Consider the following 27,510-nt stretch of genomic DNA (forward strand, 5'->3'; position numbering starts at 1 on the left):
AACATTCAGGCAATAAATGGCTTCTGTAAATTCCAAAGTGATGGTACCAGGGGAAACAAAATCACCAAAAGGATTTAGAACATTTTTCATGTTGAAACTGATAACCTACAACAAGTAATGGGGTTATGGTCTGACAGACCTTTAGGAGCTGGTGAAATTAAGGAGCAGGAAGATAGTGACCTCCAAATTACTCCCAATGTCTCAGTGTATCAGCGAAGGCTTGAGATTTCTGGGTCACCGAGACAAGTTCTGGAATAGGAAAGTGGTATAATTTAACAAGGGTAGGAGCTTCCAAATAAACCAGTTAGACTATAACCTGGTGTTGTGGGATTTTTAACTTTGTATACCCCAGTCCAGCACCAAATCATAAACCAAGTAAGTGTGTCTCACTTTCACCCTTGCCTGATTGGTCCTATTTCTGAGTCACTCTCTTTCACTATAATATGTCTCTATCAATCCTTTGCACAACTTGCATCTTATGCTTCCACTTGTGGCCCCCACCCTTGTTAAATTATACCACTTTCCTATTCCAGAACTGTCTCAGTGCCCCAGAAATCTCAAGCCTTCCCTGCTGCACGGAGACACTGGGAGCAATTTGGAGGTTACTATCTTCCTGCTCCTTAATTTCCCCAGCTCCTGTAGGTCTATTAGACCATAACCCCATTACTTGTTGTGGGTTATCAGTTTCAACATGAAAAACGTTCTGCATCCTTTTGGTGATGTTGTTTTCCCTGGTACCAGGGAGATAACATACCATCACTATGGAATTTACAGAAGCCATTTATTGCCTGAATGTTGAATTTGTATGATAACTGCATTTATACTTTGTTTTATCCCCTTGTACAGTTATTTTCAACATTGCAGTGTGGATGTACTGCAGAATTTATCCAATCCTCTCCCCATGTTTTGAAACAGCCATATTTCAAGAGAATTCGTATATCACCAGCTGCTTCCTCACCTGTCAAATGTTCATCAGCTTACTATCTTCCTGAACGCTCTGTAACTACTGCATAACCAATAAGTACTCCAGGAAATTCTTAGTCTTCCACATGCCGTGCTGTTCAAATTCAGTGCAATTGGAGATACTTCTTCAAAATGGCGTTATTTAGGACACATAAAACATACAAATGTTTATTTGATGCAGTTTTGATCCCTTACATTTTGCTATTCTGTGTTTAATTTATTTTGTTTTATCCCCTTTATCTAATTCATTATTCTGTTTACTTACATAATTCCTTATTTACAGTTTCCTCTTGGTTTACATTACTCGTCACCTCCTGACGGCTCTGCACTGAATTGCCACTCTCTCACGTTTCTGTTGTCATTCTCTTTTAGCAAGCCAATCTATTCGGCAGATTTTCAGAACTTTCAACCAGCTTTGTGCTAAATGCTAATGGCCTTGGCATAACAAATACTATTGGCTGGCGCAGCAGGTTGGCTCAGTAGTTAGCTGTTGCCTCATAGTGTCAGGGACTCGGGTTTCATTCTACCCTCAGGTGACTGTCTCTGTGGAGTTTGCACGTTCGTTCTGCATGGGTTTCGTCTGGAGAATCAGATCTGCTGGTCAAATGGTTTGACCTCCATGCTAAATTGCCCACAATGTCCAGAGGATGTGCGGGCTAGGCAGATTAGCCATGGGAAAGGGATCGCACATGGTGGGATACTTTTCGGAGAGTCATTGTGTGTTGAATGGCCTGCTTTCACACTGTAGGGATTCTATAACACAGATTGATACCAGTGCTTAGAAAGTTAAATAATGAGGGCAGGTTGCAAAAATTCAGCCTTAGATTTTACACGATTGAGGTGTGATCTGTTTGAAGTGTTTAAATGGGTAGAAAATTTGAAGAAGGTAGATTCAGAGCAATTATTTCCTCTGATAGGAGGGCATCAAGAACAAAGGGACTTAAATTGAAATTCTACTTGTGATAAATAAAGGCTGCACATACTGCAGCAGATCAGGCAGGATCTTTGGAGCAAGAAACAGTGTTAATCGAGTCATAGAATCATATAGATGTACAGCACAGAAACAGACCCTTTGGTCCAACTCGTCCATGCCTGACCAGATATCCTAAATTAACCTAGTCCCATTTGCCAGCATTTGACCCATATCCCTCCCTCCAAACCCTTCCTATTCATAAACCCATCCAGATGTCTTTTAAATGGTGGAATTGTTCTGGCCTCCACCACTTCTGCTGGCAGCTCATTCCATACACGACCACTCTCTGCATTCAAACATTGCCCCTTAGGTCCCTTTTATATCTTTCTCCTCTTACCCTATGCCTTCCAGTTCTGGACTTCCACCTGAGGGAAAAGACCTTATCTATTTACCCTATCCATGCCCCTCATGGTTTTATAAAACTCTACAAGGTCACCCCCTTAGCCTCCAAGGAAATCAGTCCCAGCGTATTCAGCCTCTCCTGTCGTCAGAACTGGAAGAGTTTAGAGATGCACAACAACTAAGTAGGTACAGAATCAGGGAAAGTGAGACTGGAAATAACAAAAAAAAGAACTATTATGGAGGGCATGGGGGTAGGATTTACACAGAGAGTGGTGGGTGTGTGGAATTCACTGCCAGCAGTGGCAGTAGAGTTGGATACATTAGGGACATTTAAGCAGCTCTTGGTTAGGCACATGGAAGATAGTACAATGACAGATACGTAGGTTAGATTAGAGTGGTGCTGGAAAAGCACAGCAGGTTAGGCAGCATCAGAGGAGCAGGAAAATTGACGTTTCGGGCAAAAACCCTTCACAGAATGTGTAGGTTTAGAGTAGGATAAAAGTCCGGCACGACATCAAAGGCCGAAGGGTCTGTACTCTGCTGTGCTGTTCTATGATTGATCACGAGATAGGATTTGATCACACAAGATAAAAATCATGACAAGTATAGAAGTGCTATATTCTTGGTAGCTATGTGTGGAGACTCTTTAAATGCAATAATGAGTTTCCAGAATAATATCTGCAGGTATTTAGACGTGGAATCATCAGCCATCCATCACCTCAATTGTGGCTTTTGTTTCTCTCAGATAATCCCTCGGGATAATAGTACAAAATCTACTCTCACCTATAACTACATTATCCATGAAGACTCCTTACCAACCATCAGCAACAATAATGTACTTCAAGAAGATGTCCATGCCTTTGAGTGGGCTTTGAAGAACTGGTCCCAGTGTTCCAAACCATGTGGTGGAGGTACTTCTGTCTGAATTTGAAATTAAACATAAATGTCTTTCTCACTTTGTGCTTTGTCGTATTATGATTATAGCAAAAGAGACCATATGTTAACCATTTAATGTGTGCTGTGCTGACCACAGTGATAGGCCTGACTCTGTCCGAAAAATTCTCATCTCTGATTCAGAGCTGAGAATTCATACCCTACTCCAAAAACCTGAACACACAATTGGAGCTAGCAGTTCAGACACTATAGAGTCATGCTGCATTGCTGGAAGTGCCTTCTTCTGGATTAGATAATGAAACAAGGTCCAATCTGCTGCTCCCTGATGTTTGGAGTAGAGCAAAGGAGTTCTCCTCCATGTCCCATTCATTACTTATCCACCAATTAAAAGAAATAATAGGATGTTGTCACTTTGATGTTTATTTTGTGGCGAAACTATTCGTGAGACTATAAACACTCAAAAGGTATTGAGGAATAACTCAGACAGCAGCTTTCAGTGACTACACCTGCAGAGTTGCACATGTTTATCAGGAAGTTGTGTTGTTTTGCCCTTCCAGAAATTTCCCTATAACAGTATCTAAAGCTATGTAATGAAGGATGCAGTGCCCCAAACAATTCATTATCTTAAGTGAGAGGTGATGGCCCTGTGCTCTTATTGTTGGTTTATTAATCCAGATGTTCTCGGTTCATATCTCACCATCGGAGATGACAGAATTTGAATACAATAAAAAAAAAGTTGGAGTTAAGAGTTAAAAGATGACTATGAACCAATAGTTGAAGGAAAACCTGTCTGATTCACTCATATCCTTTAGGGAAGTAAATTTGCTATCCTTACCTTATAGAGAGACAAAAAACTGCAGATGCTGGAATCCAAAATAGAGACAGTCAGGAGGCTGGAAGAACATAGCCAGCCAGGTAGCATCAGGAGGTGGAGAAAGGTCTTGAACAAGGGTTACACCCGAAACATCGGCTTCTCCATCTCCTGGTACTGCCTGGCTTACATGTGACTCCTGATACATTGCAATGTGTTGACTGCCCTTTGAACATTTAGGGATGGACAGTAAATACTTCACTAGCCAGTGATGTTAGCATCATTGTAAATGAATAAAAAGGAACAGATGAGGGCTCATCACCACCTTGTCAGAGAGGGACGAGAAATGCTGACCTGTGCAACGGCACCCACCCATAGGGAACTGTAGGGAATCTAATCTAAACCCATCCATAACATAGGAATGAGCGAATATAACTTGAAGCAATAGGATGTGGTGAAGGATACACCAGGTTTCCTTGATTGGTTGTGTGTATGCTAATAAAACAATGCAGGTTGTGATCACTCAGAAAGGAGATTAACCTTTTGTTATTAGGTTTTCAGTACACAAAGTATGGATGCCGAAGGAAGACTGACAATAAAATGGTTCATCGTAACTTCTGTGATGCAGATAAGAAACCAAAACCTATCCGCAGGATGTGTAACCTGCAAGAGTGCACATTGCCTGTGTAAGTACCAATTATTGTTGAAGTCTGCTCCATTACCTCCCTATGTAAAACAAAATCTACTCTTTTTAAAAGCACAACCTGTCATTTCTTCACAAAGCTGGTTTGTTTCCCCACTTACAGCTGGCTGAAAGCACCGGGAAATCGTTCTCTCTTTAGAATTTAACATGGATGCCCCCGTCTTGGAACAAATAGTTCTTAGCTTCACCACAAAAACAGCAAAAGGCTTAGCTTTCCAGTGTTTATTGGACAGCCGTGGAGGTGAAGACCAAAACTCCTGAAGTTTTTCACAACTATTTATGACGGATGACAATGCTTTGCTTCCATTTTGTCTCAGCTGTGGCTGAAGCCCTAGCCAAGTTGGCATGAGGCACTGGCACAACAAGCACAAAGAACAAAGAACAGGCCTTCAGCCCATCAACGCTGCTCCGACACATGATGCTTGTATAAATTAAAACCTTCATGCCTTTATGTGGTCCGTATTCTGCCCATTCATATATCTATCAAGGTGCCTCTTAAATGTTGCTAATGTATCTGCCTCCCACCTCCCACATTCCAGGCACTTACCACCCTCCGTGTAAAAAAACACTTGCCTCTCACATCTCCGTTAAACTTGCACCCTTTTAACTTAAATCTATATCCCTAGTAATAGACATTTCTACTCTGGGAAAAAGACTTTGACTATATATTATATCCATGCCTTTCCTAATTTTGTAAACTTCTATTAGGTCACCCCTCATCCTTCAACATTCAAGTGAAACCAAACCAGGTTTGTCCAATCTCTTCTCATAGCCAATACCCTCCAATTCAGATAACATCCTGGCAAGCTATTTCTGTATCTTCTCAAAGCCTCCACATTCCTGATGAAGGGCTTATGCCTGCTCCTCGGATGCTGCCTGACTGGTTGTGTTTTTCCAGTGCCACACTTTTTGACTCTGATCTCCAGCATCTGCAGTCCTCGCTTTCTCCTCTTCATCCTTCTTGTAGTGTGGTGACCAGAACTGTACACAATAAAGTTTCCTTTCTGAAGTGTGACTGATGCTTGTCACTAGATGTGGTTTCCCAGCTTTCTGTCATAACTGCAGCAGACATTTCTGGTCTGAAAGAGGCTGCTCGGCTGATGAATGAGTGTGATGTAATCTCCAGTCCTACTCATGCGGATCCTGCACCTGATCAAATGTACGACCCATATGCTTTATCAAGGGAGTGAGGGAGGGGGATGCAAGGGGTGAAGTGGGATAGAGATGGGAGGCAATATTATTTTCGTGGATTGGATGGGAGACCAGCACCTGCAAGTGGTTTTGAATATCAGGACCATTTGGAAATCTGCAGTGGAGTTCATGCCAATTGTTGGTGGGCAGCTGTGGGTGTATTGGCTAAAATTCTTGGCATAGCTAGGAACTCTTCCAGATGGATCCTGCTGGTGCGGTAAGGGGGTGGAGAGTGGCTTCTCTTGCTGGGAAAATGAGTGCATTGTGAAAAATTGGATGGAATCCTAATGCTTTGATTTCCACACCAAATTGCGATCCCTGGGAGTTGATCCGTTGACCTGTTGATCCAAACTTGAATTTTTGGCATATTTTATATAATAACCCAACCAACAAGTTAATTTGTCACACATTAGTCAAACCCACCAATTCTTGTCCAGAGCAAAATCCAGGTCCCAAATTCCAAAGATCTGGAGTGTTTTTTTGTGTGTTTGTGCTTAGGATTATTGTGTGTTACCATTACCGATCCAAAAGTGTCTGCTTTCTTTTCTAATTCATTCCTCCTGGGGTCAGAACCATGTTGTTTTTTGTTGAGTTGGGAGTTTGTGCATCTTTTTTGATTTCTCCTCCCCATGTTCATGTTTAACCATGCACCAAGAATGACAGAATCCAAAAACAGCAATCAAGGTTTCCAATCTTTGTCAGTGCCTCACTGAACTTATAATGATGGGACAGAGAGGAGCTATTAGTGTACCTGTCTGGATGTTTCTGAGCAATATGATTAAGTCCATGACCTCCACATTATGGAACATGTTCAGCAAGGGCTTATGTTCCTAGTATTCTCGAGCCCTTTGTTATTGATTTGGTGGACCAGACATTCTGATTCAGCAATGATTGGCTTCCACTGGAGCACAAGAAAATCTTTCCCAGGGTGATGACAGCACAGAATGAGGCCATTTGGCCCATCACATTGTTGCTGCGTCTCCAAAGGAACAATTTACTGAGTGCCATTCTCCTATACTCTTGCTGTAGATCCGCACATTTGTCCTTTTTGAATAATAATCCAGTTCCTCTTGAAAACCCTAATTGAATTTGCCTCCACCACATACTCAGCAGCATGTTCTGGATCTCAACCACTGACTGTGCAAGACGTTTCTCCTCATGTCTCCATGGCTACTTTAGTCGATTATCTTAAATCTGGGCACTCTGGTTCTGGATCTTTCCACCAATAAGGATACTTTCTCCCTATATTCTTCCCAGATTCCCTTCGATGTTGAGTTCCTCTGTCAAATCTCCTCTCCACTTGACCTTTAATAACGAACGTTTCCCAACTTTTGCAATCAATCTCCATAATTGAAGTTTCTCATGCCAGGAATCATTTTTGTGAATCTTCTCTGCACCCTCACTAGTACCTTCACATTCTTCTTAAAAAGTGTGGCACTCAGAACTGGATGCATTCTCCAGTTGAGACTGAAGCGTTGTTTTAAAGAAGTTTTAAATAGCTTTGTGGCCATTGTACTCAATGCTTCTTTCAATAAAGCTATATGCTCTATGCTTTACTAACTGCTGCCTTGATCTGTTCAGCCATCTTCAATGATTTTTGAACATTTGTACCACGTCCCTCTGCTTTAGAATTATACCCTTTGTCTCTCCATGTTCTTTCTAAGAGAACTTCACACTTCTCTAATTAAATTTCAAATGCCATTTACCTGTCCACTCACTAGGCTGCCGACATCTTTTTGAAGTTCACAAATGACAATTCTAGGGGGGTAATAATGTCACTATAAAGCAGACGCTGACACATTTTGGAATTTAAATTCAGTTGCTTTTTTTATAAGAATCTGAGGATGAAACTCAGGTCAGGAATGGTGACCATGGAACGGTCATAGATTGTTGTGAAAGCCCATTTCGTTCATTAATGTCCCTTAGGGAAGGATATCTGCCAGCCTCACCTGGTCTGGCCTACATGTGACTCCAGAACCAGAGCAATATGGTTGATTTTGCATTGTCATTTGAAAATGGCATAATAGGGCCACTCAATTCAAGGGTAATTCTGGAAGAGCACCTTGTGTCTACATCCCCTGAAACAAGATTTTAAAATTATGCCCTGTACTGTACACCAACATCTAAAGCATTTGTGTATCGGGAACAGCAGGGGCCCTAACATCAACCTCAGTGGATCTCTTCCAGCCTATGAAACACCCATGAACCGCAGCTTTATTTTCTGTCACTCAGTTGAAGTCACATGTTGCTACTGTCCCTTTCCTCATGCTCTAACTTTATTCATAAAACGGCTGTGTAGCACTTCATCCAATGCCTTTCACAAGTTCAGAAAAGACACATCAGTAGGATTACCTTCATCAGCCCTCTCTGTTACCTCATCACAAAATTCAAGCAAGTAGGTTAGACAAGTCTGTCCTCCCTAAGTCAGTGCTAGCTTTCCTCGATTAACCTGAATTTCCTTCATTAACCTTGAGATCTGTGCATATGGATAGTGAACTTGCTTTGTGTGGGTAACCTACTGGGTGTGTGAGTATGGGATCTGTATACTATGCTGTGTGTGTGAATAGCAGTGCGAATCATATATGGTCTGTTTGAGTGATCTGTATGAAATGGACATTTTTATGAATAAAGCCTATATGGATTGTGTAGAATTAGTTGTTGGTTTTGATTGTATATGGATAATGTACTGGCTTTGTGTGGGTAGCTTTCTGGGTGTGTGAGTATGATGTATGTATACGAAGCAGTGTGTGTGAGTAGCTGTGTGAATCATATATGGTCTGTTTGAGTAGTCTGTATAAATTGGACATTTCTGTAAGTACAGCCTATATGGATTGTGTAGAATTAGTTGTTGCTGTTGATTGTAGTGGTAGAAGGTGTGAAGGTAGCGTGTGAGTGGACCGTTCAGATAAAGTTACCTCTTTATCTCCAACCTACTATGTAATAGATATAAGATTTATTAAGCCGCAGTACAGCTGCCTATTCCATTAATGCAGTAACTGTGTTGATATCAATTCATGAAATGTTTTTACACAATCACAGCTATTACCCTTCATTAATTTGTTCAGTGCATACCAGTTTGAGACCTTTCAACAATCCATCGTGGTCTATTCCTAAACTCCTTGTTTATTCAATGAAGTACTCAATTAAATGCATGGAATATTGCAAGGATCTCTAAAAATTAATTTTATTTGATATTACCCCATCTAGTTGGATAGCAGACGAATGGGAACACTGCACAAAATCCTGTGGGAGTTCTGGATACCAACTGCGCACTGTTCGCTGTGTGGAGATGACCAATGGAAGGAATCACTCAGTGCACAGTAAATACTGCACTGGAGAGCGGCTGGAGAACCGCCGAGCTTGCAATCGAAAACCTTGTCCAGCACAATGGAAGACGGGACCCTGGTTAGAGGTCAGTGAGCAAGCTTTATCTGAAATGGAAAGCAGATTCATTTTAAAAATGAGTGGAATCATTAAATCCCACGCCAATGATCATGTTACAGAGTTGCACCTCATGTCAGGGGTGAACAAAAATTAAAGTTATGACCCCCCCCCCCCCCCCCACCCCCAATGCAGTAAGAGTCATAGAGATGTACAGCACGGAAACAGACCTTTCCGTCTAACTCCTCCATGCCGACCAGATATCCTAACCTAATCTAGTCCCAGTTGCCAGCACTTAACCCATATCCCTCCAAACCCTTCGTATTCATAGACCCATCCAGATGCCTTTTAAATGTTGTAATTGTACCAGCCTCCACCACTTCCTCAGGCATCTCATCCTTGTGTGAAACTGTTGCTCCTGAGGTCCCTTTTAAACTGTTGGGGATAGGGACAAAAATATTCAGTCAAAGACTCGCTCGTATCTATCCAAACTAAGGAAAATTACTTGCGTCACACAAGCCTTGAGTACTGACTGTTTATTGGTGAGCTCACAAAGAGAGACAAGTCGCCCATGATGGTCGCAAGTCACTCTGACGCGATTCAGAGAGTTGATTGGTTATATAGGTTACAATCATTTAACATTTAGCAAACTGTTAATTGATCCATAATGAGTAAGTGGGCACTTAGCCCAGTCACTAGCCCCAGTCACGTAGCTCTCTGGACAGTGCTGGTTGGTTGATAAGCAATAGATTCTTGTAAAAGAAAAACATTCCGATGCTGGGAAAGAGTTTACTATCTGGTGTTAGTACAGCTACAAGGTCAGCCACCTCACTAAGCCTGGGAACATACAGGCAGACACTAATATGAAAATTAAAATGGATTCCAGGCTTTTAATATGTGACAAAATGGCTGCTTGGCTTACAACTAATCTCCCAGATAAACCTTTCTCCTCTCACTCTAAACCTATGCCCTCTAGTCCTAGATTCCCCCAAGCCAGGGAATAGACCTTGTCTATTTATCCTAATAATGCCCCTCATGATTTTATAAACTTCTATAAGGTCACCCCTCAGTCTCCGATGCTCCAGGGAAATTAGCCCCACCCTATTCAGCCTTTCCATGTAGCTCAAATCCTTCAACCCTGGCAACATCCTTGTAAATGTTTTCTGAACCTTTTTAAGTTTCACAACATTCTTCCAATAGGAAAGAGACCAGAATTGCACACAATATTCCAAAAGCAACCTAACCAATGTCTGTACAGCTGCAACATGACATCCGAACTCATATACTCAATATGCTGACCAATAAAGGAAAGCATACCAAGCGCCTTCTTCACTATCCTATCTACCTGCAACTCTATTTTCAAGGAGCTATAAACCTGCATTCCAAGGTTTCTTTGTTCAGCAGTGCTCCCGAGGATCTTACCATTAAGTGTATAAGTCTTGCCCTGATTTGCCTTTCCAAAACACAGTGCCTCACATTTATCAAACTTAAACTCCATCTGCCACTTCTCAGCCTATTGGCCCATCTGATCCAGATCCTGTTGTCCTCTGAAATAACCTTCTTTGCTGTCCACTACACCTCCCATTTTAGTGTCATCTGCAACTTACTAACTATACCTCCTATGTTTTCATCCAAATCATTTATATAAGTGACATAAAGCAGTGGATCTAATACACTGCTGGTCACAGATATCCAGTCCAATAACCGCCCTCCACCACCACCCTCTGTCTCCTACCTTCGAACTTGTTCTGGATCCAAATAGCTAGTCCTCCCTGTATTCCATGCGATCTAACCTTGTTAACCGGTCTACCATGCGGAACCTTGTCAAACGCCTTACTGAGGTCCATGTAGATCACGTCAACTGCTCTGTCCTCATCAATCCTCTTCAGTACTTGTTCAAAAACCTCCATCAAGTTAGTGAGACACGATTTCACATACATAAAGCCATGTTGACTATCCTTCATCAGTCCTTGCCTTTCCAAGGACATGTAAACCCTATCCTTCAAGATCCTGTCCAACAACGTGCTCACCACTGATGTCAGGCTCACCGGTCTATAATTCCCTGGCATTTCCTTACCACTTTTCTTAAATAGTGGCAGTACATTAGCCAACCTCTAGTCTTCCGGCACCTCACCTGTGACTATTGATGATACAAATATCTCAGCAAGGGGCCCAGCAATCACTTCCCTAGCTTCCCACAGAGTTCTAGGGTATACCTGATCAGGTCCTGGGGATTCAAGTTTTAAAAAGACAAATCAGCTTTGTGCTTTCTTAGGCTATACCGACACCACATGAAAAGGAGACTGCGGTGTTTTCCCGTGGTTAGAAGAAATAAGGATAGCTATACCACCATTCACATTCTCAATATGCCCCAAAGGTAAATATCAGTACTGCTGAGGAGATACCTGTCACAATGTGACTTAGGGCAGTGAAGATACAACTTTCACTGTATAATGTGAGGACACACATAAAGATCAGTTATTGTGCAAAGCTGGGAGATAGTTGGGAAAGCTGCAAGTCTGTTATTGTATAACACTGGGGTACAGTACTATATCACGTTAGGAGACACCACTGAATATAGGTCTGCTTTTGTTTCGCACTGGGGTACACACCTAGTGGGTATTGATCCTTCAGTGGGAAAGGTGTTGCAAATGGATTCTGAGTGACCTGTGACTCCTGATATCAGAACAGGCTTTGAGAAGTCTGTGTTTGTTGGTATTGTTTTGCTTGCTCCTCCCATTATTTAGTTAAATGTAATTATTTGCAGTGTTCTGTTACATGCGGTGAAGGAATTGAACAAAGACAGGTCAGATGTCGTCCAAATGACCAATGCGATGGTGAGAAACCAGAAGCTACAAGAGTCTGCAAACGTCCCCCTTGTGGTGGTATGTATCTGTCAGAATGTCTATTCATCATTTCAGGTCTAATTAACCATCCATGATTCACTGCAGGTCTCCAAGAATTAAAAATTCATTTGCTGGAGACTGCTTCACGCAGCCTAGGAGAAAAGTAGTAGAAATATTAAAGCTCATTTTTTTTAATACTTTACTTTGAAGAATTTTGTTTATTCATGATACAGTTATTGGAAATGGGGAAATAAACATTTAGTTGGGGCTCATGTGACGAAATTTGCAGGAATACACCCGAATGCAGTCAGCAACTTTTGTGTGACTCATTGCTTTGTGAACTAAGTGGAAATGTTGTCAGTTTTCTAGCTCTGAAAGAATGCACCAGACTATTAAAAGTCACATTTGTGACTTTTTAATAGTTTACGTTAGTAATATATAAATGCAGAAATCATTTTGCAACTGTCTTAATTAAAAAAAAAGCATGTGACTTTTTGTCAGAGAAGACAGTTGCAAAATGATTTCTGCATTTATATATTACTAACGTAAACTATTCTTTATTTATTCATACTGTTTGCCTTTGCCCTTGTCTCCAATTAAAAATCCATTGAAAGACAGGTTATGAGTGACCTGTGACTCTTGATATCAGAATGTCTGTGGTTACTGTTATCAGGACAGGCAATGTGGCACGGTGACTGACCCATTTTATCTGTGCAGGCTATGAGGTGCTGCTGGCTCCTGTTATCAGAACAGATAATTGTGGAATGATTTCGGCACTTCTTAATACCATTAGGTTTTCATTAATACTCTAAGTAGACAGCTAACATTATACGTTGTTTATTTCATTTTGTCTGTTATTCTGTAAAAATTAAATTAAAGATGCAATTCTCGGTCATTTTGGGGTTTAAAAAACATTTACACAATAAGTTAAGAGATCTCACTTATTTAGTTAATGTGAGAATCTGATGGTTCGAGACTCTTAGCAATTTGCTAACACGTGCCCAAATGACAGCAATAAAACAGCTGAGATTAAAGAACTGAATCTCCTGAGCAACCAACAGTTAGCCTAGCCACATGAGCGCTGAATAAGTATCTGAGCAAGAACATTCAGAAAGTCCAGCTGTAATTAGCTACTTAATTAGGCTGTTTCCCCTGAATTCACCTTGCAGCAGATCCATCCCTGGGGTCTTTGAGATCATCAATAAAGATGATAGAGAGAGCTGATCAATCAAGTTTGAAACTTAGTTTGCTGAGGAACTAAAAAGCTCAGGTCTGTAAAGGTTACCATGAAGATTTTGGATTAAAAGAAACCCCAAGCTGGTTCAGTAATATCCATTAGAGAAAAGAAGCCTTATGTAATCGCTTGCTGCCAGCATGATGTACTTCATGGATTTTTCAATGTTAGCCCACATTATATGTTCTGTAAAGAGTCAGGTTCATACTGAGTCAGATATGTGGACGTGTGTTAACAGCTAGGTACACTAGTGTGACACCCATGAATTAAACATAGAATCTAGGTGTTATTCTTACTTAGAACAGTTACATTATTTGCATAAAGCACTCATTTACTGGCAGATTGCTTCCTTACTCACTGACGAAGTGAACATGAGTAAGGTGGAGATTGGATTAGGTTATGTTAGACTAGAATGCCACAAGCCATAATGCCATCTAGCTACCTTAAAGGTACAATGTCTTTCTGAGATCTGTGCAATAGTACAGCATCTTTACTTTTCCCTTTGAAGAATAAGAAACCTGTTCTGATAAATGCATACAAGCTTGTATTCCGGTACAATTTCATTATACGTTGTGATAAATGCTTTGGTGGGCATACAATATGACCAGAACTAGTCCTTATCGTGACTTGGCTGTGTAACTTTGCTCTGCAGTGAGCTTTTTTTCTTCATTCATGGGATGGGTTTGGCAGGCTAGGCCTTCCTTAACTGTTTAGAGTCAGTTATAAGAATAAACACATTGATGTGCCTCTGAAGTCACATGTAAACCATGTAGGTAAAGACAGCAGATTTCGTTAGCGAAATGGTGTTTTTCTAACAGCGGTCGACAATAGTTACATGGTCTTCATTAGGCTTGCTTTTAATTCAGAATGTTTAAAATTGAATTACAATTTCACCATCTGCCATGATGCAACTTGAACCCATGTCCCGGAATATTAACCTGGATCTACTGTGCCTCTGCCTCCCCATTGTCATTGTAGACTGGTAAGTATCATGTGTTATAGATAACTGGTTACTGCCAGATGTAATGTTTTTAGTAGCAGAGTCATCTGTATTTGTACAATGGACAGTTGATATATATTGCAAACGTGTCAGCTATTTTGTTGTATGATTTGACAATTATTTGTGACATTACATGATCTTGTACACAGCATCAGAGTATCTTTTCACAAATTCATGTATTTCTACTAACATCTCGAACTTTAATGCTTTGTCCCGGTTCAGGTTGGATAATTGTTGCATGATCCTTGATCATTCTCTTAGACCATTTTCTCCCTTCTTTCTCCCTTTCTCCCAATAATGCATCATGTACAAGTGGTTGGGTATGTGATTGAAGAAATGTGTGGATCTGTCTTTCAAATATGTGAGTTACTAGCAAGGGTAAAACATTGAGGAGTAGTTTTTAGATTTAGCATGGCTATCCAATAGTTTTGGCAAGGAGATTTACATTGAGCATTGATGGAATTTACCATGGGAATGTTGTGTACTGCAAGATTATTAGACTGAGGGTAGCAAGGAGAGAAGGCAATGTGTTCAAAACCCCATCACTTTCTGCATATGTCTTGGAAGAGTGTACTAGTGTACTACAGACCATTGTCAGACACAATTTATTGAGGAATGCCAAACATACTAAATATGGCAATTAATTCATCAACAGCTGTTGTGATCTTGTGCCATGGCTCAGAAAAAAGTCTTGTGTGGAGCGAGGGGTTCTCTCCATTGTTAAACTGGATGGAGTTGACGTGTTTTACTCAAATTGATTAATTGATTGATATTCATATTGATGCCAGACCAGTCTATAGCTTCACGTAACTATTTCTTGAGCCCACGTGCCCTATGTGTATCTAGTCAAGCACATCAAGCAGAGATTGTGAAATAATCACTTGTTTATCTTTGAAAATCATATACCTAGTGAGTCCTTGTTTACTTTGGAATGGTTAAAGAAAGAACCTACTTACTAGGGGATTGGCTTAATGTGCATAGGCCACCCACTGATGATGATCTTCAACTGTGCATGTGGTTATCATATCTAGCTTGCTGACTCTGTATTGCTTGGCTATAACCAAAATGAATGAGATCAGTGTGGGGTATATCTTCGAACTTGGATTTGACAATATGCCTTAGGAAGTCTATCTTTGCCTTTGTGGGATTTGAAAGTAGGCTAAGAGCATTTGGAACAGCTACCTGTGAGCCTGGTTTGTCATATACTTTGAAATTGTGCCCTTGCAACTTCACAAGTAGATGTTGTCATTCAGGAGGTTGCATTCTTAAGACGTTTCTGACAGATCCTTTCAAACACTTTATGATCTGTATGAATGACGAAATGGTGACCAAATAGATATGTGTGAAATTATTTTATTCTGAAAACTATAGTGATAGTTACCCTATCTATTTTGGAGTAGTCTGCCACTTGTCATCTTCTAATAGACTAAGATGTATCTAATTCCAATGTGGTAAACTTGGAGGGAATCATTACATTGAAAAATACATTTGGTGAAAGATATGTATTTTTGAGAGACTAAAAGATATGTTGGTGGTCATACTGCTGTGGATATAGTGTGTCAGGGGAGATACTTCCATTATAACATTTGAAATAGATGGAAAATAAATATTGAAGAAAGCAGAATGTTTTTGTGAACTACCATTGTTCTGTGATGTGGGCATTTTTTCCACATCTGTTTTGGTAGGATCATATCTCGTAACATTTGAAGGTGTGTTGATGGTGATCCCAAGAAATTGATATGGCTTCTGTCAATTTGATTTGTGTGTATGCACATGTATATTGTTTACCCCAGAAAAGTGTGAGGTAATGCACTTAGGGAAGACTAACAAGGCAAGAGATTTTACTGTGGTAGAGTCAGAAATTCTCTCAACATTAAGTAACATTGAGATATACACTTGTGTTGCCAGAGCCTCCATGACTTTGGGTCAAAGCTGGAAAATGGGATTAGTGCAGTCAGATCTTTTTTGACTTGCATGGACAATAATGGACTGAATGATCTCTGTCTGTGACTGCCGTCTTTCTCCAAAACTCAAGTAATATAGCTACACAACCAGTGTGGTGCTCAACTTTACAAATGATGTTGTTTTTAACCCTGAAATCCAGTTCCAAACAGAGCTCATCCTGAATGTCAGTGCTGCCCTTGTGAAGAGGGTGAACGTTGGGTTGAGCACCATCATCTTTCTGATCTAATGCTATATCGTCTTTAAAGTGAATGATAGAATTAGACTGGTCCAGGTAGACGTTTGCCAGGTTTCAAGGTAGTTGCAATGTTGTGGTTTGGAATCTTTGGTTTGGAATTGCTTCCTTTGTTAATCATAATGATACATAGAGCAATGATTAAAGTTCCTGCCGTATTGGAAATATGGAATGTTCCAGGAGAAGCTGTATTGACATTTAAAATAGATATTGCTAATGCATGGGATGTCAGATCCATTGTAAGGAGTTAGCTTCTCATGAATGGACAACATCACACTGTGCTAATCTCTTGAGTACATCGCATGAAGATTGCTTAAAGGGATGATAATTGCTAAAGTGTCATTCTAGTAGTACAGTGGATGTTATCCATTTCTGTTGCGGTGTACATCACTTGGATGAAAGTACAGGCTTAAATCTTCCTGATGGAATCTATATGGTGTGTCGAGTTGGGAACATGTACTATCTGACTGGGTTCTGTAAACTGGGATGTTGCACTTAGATCTAGGATTTTGTTAACATCATAGGGTGCCTTCAATGGAACCTGTTGGCATTGTTCCTTGGTTGGCCTTTATTCACATGCTGCTGTGCAGCCTTGTTGCATGTTGTGATTCTCCGAGCACTTCGAATTCTTGCACATTTTAGCCCAGTGTTCCTCGGTGGAACATAACTTCCATATGTCACAAAATGCTAGATTATGATTTAGTGGATGAGATGATCCACATTTCACACACAACTCGATCACTTCACTGTTCTTGTTGACAGCTACAATAATTATTGTAAAGTAATTGTAGGTGCTGCTGACTGATGTAGCAAGGGAATAGAGAAATGCCTTTACTTGTGGGCTGGTGAATCTGTCGAATTCTCTACCACAGGAAGCTGTGGAAGCTGGACACTGAATATATTTGAGGGAAAAAAAAGACAGATCTCCAGAGGCTCAAGGTGTCAAGGGATATGGGGACAGAGCAGGAATGTGTTGTTGATATGGAGAATCGGCAATGATCACATTGAATGGTGCAGCAGACTTAGAAAATAAATTCTAAACCTCTCTTAATAATAGCACCACTGACACTAGGAGGATATGTGGTGTGAATGTCTGTCTCCCAAAGCCCATTTTCACAGTTCCACTGTTCTCATACATCTCAAATAAGGAAATGGAGACTTCGCTTTGATTATTATTTCAGTAATGATACCATTGCGATAGACACCTTAGTAAAAACACTAGTCCTTTGAATATTAATTAAATCCATAAACAATATCAACATGAACATACAGGCCAGAATCATCTCTCTCTGATGTACAACATAACCAAAGTTGTGAAACAAAGGAGTCCCGACATAATTGGAAGAGTATATTGAACTAGGCAAAAGTGCCGACTTCAAATGCTGGAAACCAGAGTTTAGATCAGAGTAGTGCTGGAAAAGCACAGCAGGTGAGGTAGCATCAGAGTATATTGAACTGTCCAGTTTCACTCCATTGGAGACTGGGACATTTAGTTGCTTGGCCACAAGATGTTTGAAATTTAATGCACATTATTCTGATTATATTGATTAATCTCAGAATTTTCTACTCTCCTAATTTGAACAAACTTTGATTCCATTTTATTTACCCTGCAGATGAGCCTTGCCTGCGAGATAAGTCTATATTCTGTCAGATGGAAGTGCTAGCTCGCTATTGCTCTATCCCAGGCTACAACAAACTCTGCTGTGAATCGTGTAGCAAGCGCAGTAGCACCCTGCCTCCCCCCTTCTTTACTGGTGCTGCGGAAATAGAGGATGAAATGGCAGAATCTGACCACAAGATGACACCAACTCACCCTCCTGATTCCACATCCAGGAGCAGAAGTTTGCAAGGCAGCAGGTTAGCCAGAGAAAAGAATACCAAGCCTAGAGCAGTCACTCCAGGACGAGGCAGAACAAAAGGCCCAAACTCCTCCCAGAAAAAGACACCTGCGGTTGGTTGGCCTCACAGATTGGTGGCTTCACAGTATCAGCCTCATTTATTTCAAGACGATCCTATTGCCATCGGCACCAGCTCCACAGCTACCCATGCATCAGTTGGAGTGGCAGAGTCATCAGAAAGAAATGCTGCATCACAATCTCCTGAGGCAGAGACATGAAGTAAGGTTCTTATGTCTGATACATCTGAGGAAAAAAAAACAACCATTCAACAAGAATCAATTATAGACATCATGGTGCACGTCCGATTTGAAAATGACTTTCTGCATTTTCAGTGAACCTAAACTGTCAATCTTTTCTCGAAAAAGAATACTTTGAAGTCGTGAAGTGCTGGCACTTTGCTCCATGTCGTTAAATTGGCCAACATCCAATTTTTTTTGGGATCACTTAAACAAAGACCAAAGATTTTTCCAATGAAGAGGAGATATCCAGGTTTGCTGGCGTTGCCTTTGTAAAGGATTATGACTACATTTTACATATCATCTGATGTTAACAGAATCAAAGTAAGGAATCAAGTTGAGATGCTCAATTTCTTTGAGTTTACAGTGTCAAGTTGTTACAAATAGTATTCAGTCAAGTGTAAGTGAATTAGATATTATTTAAGGCATTTGCGGCTGTTCTGTAAATACTGTGTATGTAAGTCAGTATTATATTTCAAGTATGCAAATTGTTTTGTGAGTTTTTTTTACCAATGTTACATAACCATTTCTAAATTTCAGTATATATTAGGTGTTGAAAAACTGCCATGGACTAGGCAAGAATTACTGGTCCTTTTACAATTTTAATTTGGCAGTAACTACAGACAGATTTCCCAATCATTTTGGTGCTAGTCAAAATATATCGCAAATCTAAAATAAGTATTGATTTGGAATTACTCAGCAGGTCACTATGCACCCACGCAAAGAAAGGTGTGTGTAGTATTCTGGTAAACACTTACATTGAAAAGAGGATATCTGATGAGTTTCCTTCCAGGAAGCGATGGATTTGCTGGACCTTTCCAGAATTTTCTCTTTTTCTTTATCTTGTTGGGCAGATCAACAGTTTGTAGCCAGTTTTTGACGCTGGTACGTAGAAACACAGCAGAGAGGAGCAGGAATAGGCTAATCAACATGATCATGACTTATCATCAAGTTCACTGCTCTGAGCCTGCTCTCCCCACAAATTGCTTGATCCCTTCAGCCACAAGAGCTGTAACGACCTCTTTCTTGAAAACACATAATAGTTTGGCCTCAACCATTTCCTGTAATAGTAAATTTCACAGGCTAACCATACTCTCGGTGAAGAAATTTCTCCTCATCTCAGTCCTAAAAAGTTTTCCCCTTATCCTTAAACCATGGCTCCTGGTTCTGGATTCCCTCACCATCAGGAACGTCCTTTCTGGATCTAACCTGATAGAAGACCGGTTAGGATTTTAAAGTTTTCTCTGATATCCCACCTCTCCACCTCCTTCTAACTGCCAGTGAATATAATTCTAACTGACTCAATCTCTCTTCATGTATCAGTCCTGCCATCACAGGAATCAATTTGTTAAAACTTCATTGTACTCCCTCTGTAATATCCTTCCTCAGTTAAGGAGCCCAAAACTGCACACTGTATTTCAGGTGTGATCTCACCAATGCACTGTATATTACAGCAAGACATCCTTGTTTGTGTATTTGAATCCTCTCGCTAAGAAGGCCAACATACATAGAGCATAGAACTATACAGTACAGGAATGGGCCCTTCGGTCCATGATATGGTGAACATGAAGCCAAATTAAACTAATCCCTTTGACCTACCCTTGGTCCATATCCCTCCATTCTTTGCATCTTAAAATGCTTATCTAAAAGTCTCTTAAAAGCCCCTCTTCTATCTCCTTCCACCACCACCCCTGGCAGTGTGTGCCAGCCTCCTACCACTCTCTGTGTAAAAAACATGCCCCTCATATCTCTTTTGAACATTCCCCCTCTCATCTTAAATGCATGCTCCCTATTTTTAGACAGTTCAACTCAGGGAGAAAGATTCTGACCATCAACCCTATCTATGAATCTCATAATTTTATAGACGTCTGTCAAGCCGCCCTTCAGCCTCTGCGCTCCAGAGAAAACAACCTGAGTTTTTCCAGCCTCTCTTTATAGCTCATATCCTCTAATCCTGGTAAACCTCTTCTGCATCCTCTCCACAGCCTCCACACCCTTCTTTACTGCCTCCTGCACCTGATTGTTTACATTCAGCAATTGGTGCACAAAGACGCCCAGGTCTTGTTCAATATTCCCCTCTCTCAATTTACAACCGTTCAAATAATCATCTGCCTTCCTATTCTTGCTGCCAAAGTGGCTAGCCTCACATTTATCTCCATTATACTGCAAGTGCCATGCATTTGTCCAGTCACTTAACCTGTCCAAATCACACTGAAGCATCTCTGCATTCTCCTCACAGCTCATCCTCTCACCCAGCTTTATGTCATCTGCAAATTTTGAAATATTACATTTAATTCCCTCATCAAAATCATTAACCTGCATTGTGAATAGCTAGGATCTGGTTCCAATCACTGCAGCACCCCATGGCTCACCCATTTATTCCTACTCTTTGTCGCCTCTCTGCTAACCAATCTTCTATCCATCTCAAAATACTACCCCAATTCCATGCACTTTAACTTTGCATTAATTTCTTATATGGGACTTTGTCGAAAGTCATTTGAAATGCTTTACTTCCACTGGCTCTTCCTGATCAACTCTTTTGGGTTACATCATTGAAGAATTCCATTAAATTTGTCGAGTAAGATTTCCCTTTCGTAAATCCATGCTAACTGTGTTTTAAATGCTCTGCTATAAAATCCTTGACAATGGACATTAATTATATGTTTTTAAATGTAAAATGCAACTGCATCTTCATTCTGGACCAATGTATTCCAGGGCCTAACTTCTTTAACAAAAACAGAAATTGCTGGAGAAACTCAGCAGGTCTGGCAGCACCTGTGAAAAGAAAGCAGAGTTACCATTTTCAGTCCTGCGACCTCTCTTCAGAATTTTCTTTAACCTCATTTTTGCCCACATTGATAGCAATAGCAGCTGATATGTTTGAGAAAGTAACCTTTTAAAACCTTTTTTGATCCAATCTGTCATTCATTCCTGGGCACTACAATTCATATTATGTAGGTACAAAGTACAGCATCAGGATCTGGAAAATTTGATCAGTCAATTAAATGGCCTTATCTGAATGGATATCAGTGATCCAATCAACTCCCAATCAAAAAAAACCTTGGGCCAGTGACAATCTCCACCAATCTGCAGGCGATACAATATAAGCTGAAGTACTTCAGTGGTCACGAACTAATTTTCTTACACGCCAACAATGTTGCTTGAATGTGCAAAATAGAATAGGATATTCCTGTGACAATTGGCGAGCAACATTATTACTTACTTAGAAGCATACACGAGGACGGAACCGTTTTTAAAATGGTGAGCTGGTAACATCAAATTAAAAGCAATGTTAAAAAAAAAACCACAGGATGAGAGGATAACAAAGTGACCTGATCAAAAAGGGATAGGTAGGATAGGAGATTTGGATGCACATAGTGGTACACTATGGAAGAATGTTTGCTATTGTCCTGTGAGTAGTCAAGTAGCATCCGGTCAATTCTATGCCCTTAAAGAATTGCTGCTAGTTTCTTGCAAGGCTTCTGAAGGCTAATGTTTAATTTGTAAAATGATAACCCTGAGCTTCACACAGTAGAGAACTTATTTAAGAATCTCTCTTCTACCCTATAAATGGAAAGAAAATGATTTATTTGCCTTATTTGCTTTCTTTCGTACAATAATATAGGTGCCTGTTTTATTCTGACCATACACTACTGATACTGTTTGTTGTATTGGGGAGCACATAGCAATAAAAATAACAACCGAGTTAATGTCCTTTGAAATTTTTTGAATTTGTGTTGTCGATTGTGATTGTGCTATCTAATTTTCCTACCCCTTCCTTCACTGCTGATCTGCCTGGTGACTTCCTCATGCTGTCTGGTGCCTCTCAGTGAAATCTTTCCAGCCCCCATGGAGTTTTTTACTGGACACTTGAGGTCACTGTGTAAGGTCACATACAGCAGTTTGTACTTGCAGGTGACTTTCACCTCATGTTGCACAACTACATCAGCTGAACGTTGGAGGTAATGTGGTACGAGGTACATCACTATCTCTGTGTCAGGAGCTGCTGGATCAAGCCCAATACTAGAACTAATTGGCCTGGGAAGCAATGTTTCATGATACTATTCAATAGTCCGATAATGAAACAAACCGCAAAATGGAAAAAATAACGTTTGCGTGGATATATCTTAAAAACACCTGATCTAACTGACTTTTCTTGGATTCCATTTACTGTTATATCAATGACAGTAACGTGAAAAGGATGTTCAGTTACCATTTAATAGTAGCTCCTAAAGGATTCTTTTTCTCAAATAAAGACCTATTAGCACGTGGCATTGGTACATAAAGTCAACTACAGGCCGTAGCTCACTAATAGTGCTCTTGTCTGAGTCAGAATTTAATGTGTTCAGACCCCACTCCAGAGATTCAAGCCTGATATGCTAATAAGATGTCACATTTTTGATGTGTTAATAAGCAGAGGTCTGTCTGTAAACAGCTTTGTTAAAATCTTTCTTTTATCTCCTTTCTGTGATGAGGAAAAAAAGTGCATCAAGTCTCTTGTATGAGAAGCCCTTCAACTCTGGTACCATTCTAATAAATCTCGTCCACACCCTCTCCAAGTCCTTCATGAAGCGTGGAGCCAAAAATTGGTCAAAACAATCCAGGAAAGGTCAAGAACGTGTTACATAAATGTTTCTCATAGCTTTGGTACTCCAAGGATCTAACCAAGACATCATACCAAGCCAATATTTCTGAGGGCATCAAAGAGCAGTATGGAATCATCTGGTTTCCTGTTGATCCAATTCCTCTTTTGTAAGGTTTTAAGTACTTGAAGAAAATGTTTGCTTTATCTAAATAAAGAATTCAATACTTTAAGAGATTCAAATGAATTGAATGGTCTTTTACCAGAGTGTAATGTAGCAAACTGTGTGATAGAAACCTATAACTTTATTTCATTTCAGCATCACTCCTGAGGATTATCCATGATGGATAATGGGTGAATTAGTATGGAGGGTAAAATGACAAGGTGAATGGGAGGCATGGCTTGGAAATAAATTGTCATAGAAGCTATAAAGGGTCATGGGGATTACTAGGAGGTCATGAATTGACACTTATTTGAGGTAGAAATTCTACAGGGATAATAGTAGAGGGATCATACCCAGGAATAAGTTACATTAAGTTGGTCGAGGATTACAAGGGGCCAAGGGGATGAGTAGCGGATATAATTTGGCACAGAAAGTATAAGGGACAAAGGTGATGTTTAGAGGTGCAGAGGTTACCATGGAGAACATGAGGGGCTGCTGAGCTGGGGGAGGATTATTGGTTAGCACAGAGGTTATGAGGGACTATGGAATGTGGTTAGAAGAGCATAGACTGGAATCAAGGACATGTGGGCAGTGAGAGATATGGCGTGACATGATGTATCATGAGTTCCAACTCCATTGAGTCCTCAGAGTCATCAACCACTCCTCATATGACCAGCCCTCCATCCTAGGATCACTCTCATAAATCTCCTCTGGGCTCCCTCTAAAGCCAGTACATCCTTTCTTAGATACAGGGTCCAAAACTGCTCACAATGTTCCACATTGGGTCTGATCAGAGCTTTATACAACCCCAGCATTACATCCCTGCTCTTGTATTTGAGGAAGTTCCCCCAAGTTGGACTTGCGGGATTAATTCCAAATCTGGGACTAAACATTCAAACCTGTGTCCCAGAAGGTATGTGCGTATGTCGTCTCCCCAGCTCCCTCTAATTCCTCACCATTTGGGAATGACCTGCTAGGATAGCTACCATGGTCAGGTCACGCAGTATTCACCGAGGTATCTTCCAAGCTCACAAGACCCACTTTAGGATCTATGATTAAGATTCCTATGATTTCTAGTGATAATTATTTGAAATTCCCATGTCAAAAGTGGAAATTAGGGCTTGATTTTAAAGCCTTCCAAGAGGGAAATAATCACAAAAAAATCAGTAACTCTTGAAAATGAACATACTTGTCATATTGAACCTCAATGTTGAAATATACAAAAAGTTGGACCAGTGTTTCTCACTATTTATACTGGCTTTTTTTTTTCTGGGCAGCTCTTTGATGATATTGATAACATCCCATACTAACCTCATCACCCTCCTCTTCAATTTAGGCAAAATACTCCAGATGGTGGAACAAACACAGAAAATGCTGGAGAGATTCAACAGGTCTGGAGCCATCTGTGAAGAGAGGAAACAGAGTTAATGTTTTGAGTCCAGTATGATTTCTCCAGAACTGTTATATATTATTTAAAATATTCCTGATGAAGGGCTTATGACCGAAACATCGATTCTCCTGCAGCTCAGATGCTACCTGACCGGCTGTGCTTTTCCAGCACCACACTTTTCAATGATACACAATTTATTCAGCTGTTGAATAAGCATCCATCCCACATGGAGACTTAGTCAGCAAATATACATCTGGTGTCATCTACTTATTTCCTGAGAGTGTGGAGAAATAAAGCTGTCAATTTGTGCTTTGAGAAATGCAGATGCTGGGTTTGCAAAGTTCTTTGGGTTTTTTGGTACAACACTCTATGGAGTACCGTTGTAGATTTTTCCATTAGTTCCAAACTATTGGCAATATTTCAACTTCTGTGGCCTTGCAATATTCAAATTGAGATAGTCTAGTCACAATCAAAGCGGTTAATGATGAAATCAACTGTTTGCTCTGCTTATAGTACAAGTCTATCATTTCCTTTGTTAATCTTTTCGCCAAATTGCAACTAACGTTTCTAGTAAATACCCAGATAAGTTGAAATCCAAGCACCTTGCCATGTCCCACGCCTCTCTATAATGATATAAAATGTCCTGGACTTTCCTCAAGCCCATGTTTATTGTAATTATCCTTTATTCACAAGTTTGATAGATTTAAGGAGCCTTATAAACTTTCAGGATTTATTGAATGGTTTGGAATAGGTTAGCTCTAATTCTAAAAGCAAAATCATCTTTCTTAACTGTAATTAGTACAAGAATTTCAGACATTACATCCCCAGCTCTTTAGTTAAGTAAACCCATCTGCGGATTATAGCTCTTACATGTCTAGCTGTTAATCTCTTTGGGCAACATGGCCACAATTTTTTAATGCATTTATCCCATTATCTGCAGTTAAACTTTCATTCCTAAATCTAAAAATATATGAACTAGATATTTACAATAAAATTACTGAAACTGTATCACACATCAAGCTTGTGTCTCTGAGCTTTTTAAAATCTTCAATTAAACCATTAGTTCTTGGGATATGACAGACAGGTATGGGCCCATTTACTATGATTGTCAATTTAAAAATGGCTTTTACAATTCAGTACACTACCCTTAAATTTAAACTCACTTTAAATTAACTCACTTCTTACTGAAGGAATGGCAATAGTAATATGTGTTCAGTGGGTTTAACAAGTTTCAAGTTATTTTTTAGGATAAGGCACAGGATAACAACACCTAGTGTAATATCCTCAACCTGCAGAAGCTCTGTTCTTCAGAAAGGTCAGGTAGATTAAGGTTCTATCTGTACAACCAGTCATCAGGGTAGTGTATCAACCCTTATCGACCCTTCTCTTGTCCACCTGCTTCCGAGTTCTGCTGAAACACATCATCACTAATGTATGTAGCGATAGACTTCCTCTGCTGATATGCTGTCAAGCAGATTCAATTTGCATCTCAACATAATCTCGTCAATTTGGAAGTCTCAAAAGGATTTTTAAAAAGCTCTGTCCATGCCAGAACTCTCTGAGAACTGTTACACCAGCTGCAATAATTTCTTTTTACCACAAGTCATAACAAGTTTTAAGATACCCTCATGTACTGCTCAAAATTGCTCCCATTTTGCTGAGTAGTTTAACAAGCTCTGACAAACTCATGCCACATGTTTTATATAAGGAGAACAAACTGAAAAGTGATTTACAAAAAGTTCATCATTGTTTCCAAAAGTTATTCATTGTGCCATTAACTGGATTTCCTAATCAGCAAAAATACCTACACCCCATAAGTCCCCTAATACCCTGAAAACTTCAATCAACTCAATCTATAATATTCCAAATTCAAGGGACTACAGATCCAGTTTGTTTAATCTCCTTGTAGCTGAACACTTAGGATTCAGTTACTGTTGTAGTAATGTTCTCTGTCTCTCTCAGGAAGGCTGTATCCTTCTGAAGATATGATACCCAGAAATACTCACAGTACTTCATGTCTGATCTAATCAAGACTTTATGCTGTTGCAGCATGACTTTGAATGCTTTGTATTCTAATTCTCAAGATATAAAAGTCAGTATTCTAGTAGACGTTTTAAATTACAATTTAATGAACAATATCAAAAAAGGATTGATATTCCTAGGTTTCCAAATCTTATTGGACTTCCATTGTTTCCAGCTTTTCATGGTTGAAAAGTACGTTGTTTTATCTGTTTGAGGTTGAAAATACACAAGCTCACATTTTCCAAATTAAAATCATTTACTACAGTTCTACCCATTCATTAGCTCTACATTTTTGTAATTTTATGGTTCTGTCTAAAGTACTTGTATTTCTGCCAATGCTTGTCTTCCACAAATGTGGATATAAGGCTTTTACTTCCTTCATCACTTTCATTAATGAATTCCCTTGGGTTGCACTGGGCCAAGCGGTAATAGAAACATCATTGCAACAGGTGGGACTGTATCTGTGGTGAGCTGTGTTCCAGGGAATGTCAGATAAAGTACTGTTGAGGACAAAGAATTCTGCATTCCTGACTCCTGGACCATCTCTGACACCTCCCTCCCCTTCCTGGACCTCTCCATCTCCATTAATGACGACCGACTTGACACTGACATTTTTTACAAACCCACCGACTCCCACAGCTACCTGGATTACACCTCTTCCCACCCTACCTCTTGCAAAAATGC

At 40.0% G+C, this 27,510-nt stretch overlaps 1 protein-coding gene across 4 annotated transcripts in view; it reads left to right on the top strand.

Annotated features, from left to right (window-relative positions):
- LOC140490928 (A disintegrin and metalloproteinase with thrombospondin motifs 3-like) overlaps window positions 1–26,672 on the top strand; it is a 257,036-nt gene extending 230,364 nt beyond the window's left edge. For 2 of the 4 annotated variants that reach the window (XM_072589151.1, XM_072589152.1), the window contains 5 exons: window positions 3,024–3,189; window positions 4,537–4,669; window positions 9,085–9,289; window positions 12,026–12,143; window positions 18,149–23,486. In XM_072589151.1, coding sequence (XP_072445252.1) covers window positions 3,024–3,189; window positions 4,537–4,669; window positions 9,085–9,289; window positions 12,026–12,143; window positions 18,149–18,651 — 1,125 coding nt within the window. In that variant the 3' untranslated portion in view covers window positions 18,652–23,486. Of the gene's footprint in view, window positions 1–3,023; window positions 3,190–4,536; window positions 4,670–9,084; window positions 9,290–12,025; window positions 12,144–18,148; window positions 23,487–24,750 lie in introns of those variants that run through there. The other 2 variants (XR_011963229.1, XR_011963230.1) reach the window with 2 other exon arrangements.
- The last annotated feature ends 838 nt before the right edge of the window (window positions 26,673–27,510 follow it).

Source organism: Chiloscyllium punctatum, chromosome 2 (assembly GCF_047496795.1).
Source record: "Chiloscyllium punctatum isolate Juve2018m chromosome 2, sChiPun1.3, whole genome shotgun sequence".
NCBI lineage: Eukaryota > Metazoa > Chordata > Chondrichthyes > Orectolobiformes > Hemiscylliidae > Chiloscyllium > Chiloscyllium punctatum.